The 2,305-nt window shown below is 42.1% G+C and overlaps 1 protein-coding gene across 1 annotated transcript in view; it reads left to right on the top strand.

Moving 5' to 3' along the window:
* LOC106805659 (huntingtin-like) overlaps positions 1-2,305 on the top strand; it is a 61,270-nt gene that overhangs the window by 35,329 nt on the left and 23,636 nt on the right. Inside the window, exons 31-34 of the mRNA XM_014807352.1 lie at positions 67-258; positions 737-849; positions 1,229-1,374; positions 1,741-1,969. Of these exons, the coding sequence (XP_014662838.1) occupies positions 67-258; positions 737-849; positions 1,229-1,374; positions 1,741-1,969 (680 nt within the window). The remainder of the gene's footprint in view (positions 1-66; positions 259-736; positions 850-1,228; positions 1,375-1,740; positions 1,970-2,305) is intronic.

The raw sequence follows: 2,305 nt of genomic DNA, 5'->3' as shown, positions 1-2,305 counted from the left end.
ATTATAGATTATAGATTATTATTAGACAGTTAGAGCTCTTAGCAGAGCTGTAATATATGATTGCAGATAAACCTAGATGACCAAGCTGCGTTGGAGGTATTACATCGCCTGTTTGAGGTGGTGGCGCCATCTGTGTTCAGGCCTGTGGACATATTGCTCAACACTCTGCTTGTACCACCGAAGCCACTGACTACTGTACAGCGAGTGCAGCGTTGGATGTGCCTTGCCCTGGCTATATTGAGAGTGCTGATCTATCAGGTGTGTGATACTGTTGCTAAAGTTACTGTAATGTTCTTATTGTTTGTTGATTGATGATATCAAACCATAATTGAACTCCGAATATTATAACACCTCGTTTCTGTCCAATCCATTCCCGCTGCTCCTTTATTTCTTATTCCCGGATGTCCGCTCACGCATGCGTCACATTGCACACATAGAGTCAGCATCGATACAAAACGTAAACACTAGGGCTGGACATCACAGTTACGTCAAAGCGTGATTTGCTTGTCATGTTACGTTGCTGCTTGGCCTTAGCAGAAATATTGATAATATTTACCCATGTACCTTTAATTTTTTTCAGTGTCTTTAATCAGTCTTTTATCATTTTAAATTCATCTCAAATTTCAGATTTTGGTGATTTCATTGTTGCTTGGACTGCTGTTGTTACTTGTTTCCTATATTTTATGTTATATAACCACTTATATTCTACTAACATAGTTGTCTTATTTTTCTGCAGGCTAAAGAAGAGGTAGTTTTGTCACGGTTGCGTGAACTAGGCCTCTACGTAACTATTTACACGGATACACAGGGACCGAGTGAATCGCTATCAGAGGAAGAAACACTAGCCAGGCAATGATGGTTCCAATCATAACCCTGAACTCTGTTTAGTCAAAAAACTCGTCAACTGTGCTAGATGATTCACCAGTTAGTTAACTTGAATTCCTAATATAATATAATTTAATTATGAAATAAATTCATGATGGTAACTTACACTGCAATTTTAAAGGAAATCATTGTAATTATGTTACGTTATATTATACCATAAAATACGACGACACCGTTCTAAGATTTGAATAGCTGATGTTGTCAGTGCTGCTTGCTGCGTCTTAATGCTAACGTTATCAGACTGTAGGAGGCACCAGTTCCCATACCTGTCTTCTGCTGTTAGGTATTGTTTAGTTTAGCTTGCAGAAATTAACCTTGCCTTCATGGCTTCCCGTACCCGCAGGTTTCTACTGCAGGTTGTTGGCATGGTGTCGAGGGAAATCTGCAGCAAGACTGGGATTCCTGCTTCCACTCAGCCCGAAGACTGCACGTTTCTCTGCCACCAACTCTCCCAGCTGCTTCTCTACATCATGCACATGTTCCAGTCCGGTACGAAAACACACTTACATACCGAACCTATATTACTCTTACTATACTAGCTCTTGTATTCTCCCCCCGGTATTGGGAACCAACTTGGAACTGACAGTGCATCAGCTTTCGTCTGCATAGCGGGAAAAATTTAAAAAGTGGTGATGCAATCAGGAGTAAGATAATATAGGATAAGATAATATAAGATAATATAAGATAATATCCTATATTATCTTACTCCTGATGCAATCACTGTGATATACTTATGGTTCAATTATGACCACAAGCTGTGCTGATGTGTGTGGTAACTGAAACGCATTCCACAGTGCACGCACACTTTGGCACACATCTGGCAATCTTGCTAATACGTAGGTGGACCTTGCACAGGGATTTACAGGCGAGTGGCGACGGCTGCTATGTCTATGATCGTCGAGGAACCTCCGGCCTGCTTCTACAGCGTCAGGCAGATCAACGGCTACTTCCACGCACTGCGCATGACGCAGCCGACGCTGCTGCTGCAGTGGTGCAACATACTCACGCTGCTGAACTACGATGACCAGTCGTGGTGGAGTGAACTGATGCAGACGCATAGGCCTTCAGCCACGCAGCAGCAGATGTGAGTGCGTTTGGGGACGTATTTACTTAAGGATACTCTCAAGGTTTTTGGAAAAATGTAACCGATTTTTTATTTTCAACTTTATTCGATGGCTAACACTATGTGCCACCTGTGTACGTGTTCATTTCTCCATATAACGGTACATGTGAACTGTCAGAGCGTTTTGCTTGGCCGCGTACATGTGTAGTAAGCCGCGGCTGACGTCATGATGACGTCAGACACATGATACAACCAGGATTTTCACGATATTCACTGAGCCAGTATCTATCAACATCAGGAGTAGATAATAGGGAATTCCCTATTATCTACTCCTGATCAACATCAACTACTCCTGAT

This window comes from Priapulus caudatus, unplaced genomic scaffold, assembly GCF_000485595.1.
Source record: "Priapulus caudatus unplaced genomic scaffold, Priapulus_caudatus-5.0.1 Scaffold7, whole genome shotgun sequence".
Classification (NCBI taxonomy): Eukaryota; Metazoa; Priapulida; class Priapulimorpha; order Priapulimorphida; family Priapulidae; genus Priapulus; species Priapulus caudatus.
The sequence above is the reverse complement of the archived record's forward strand: the minus strand, read 5'-3'. Positions and strand labels throughout refer to the sequence as shown.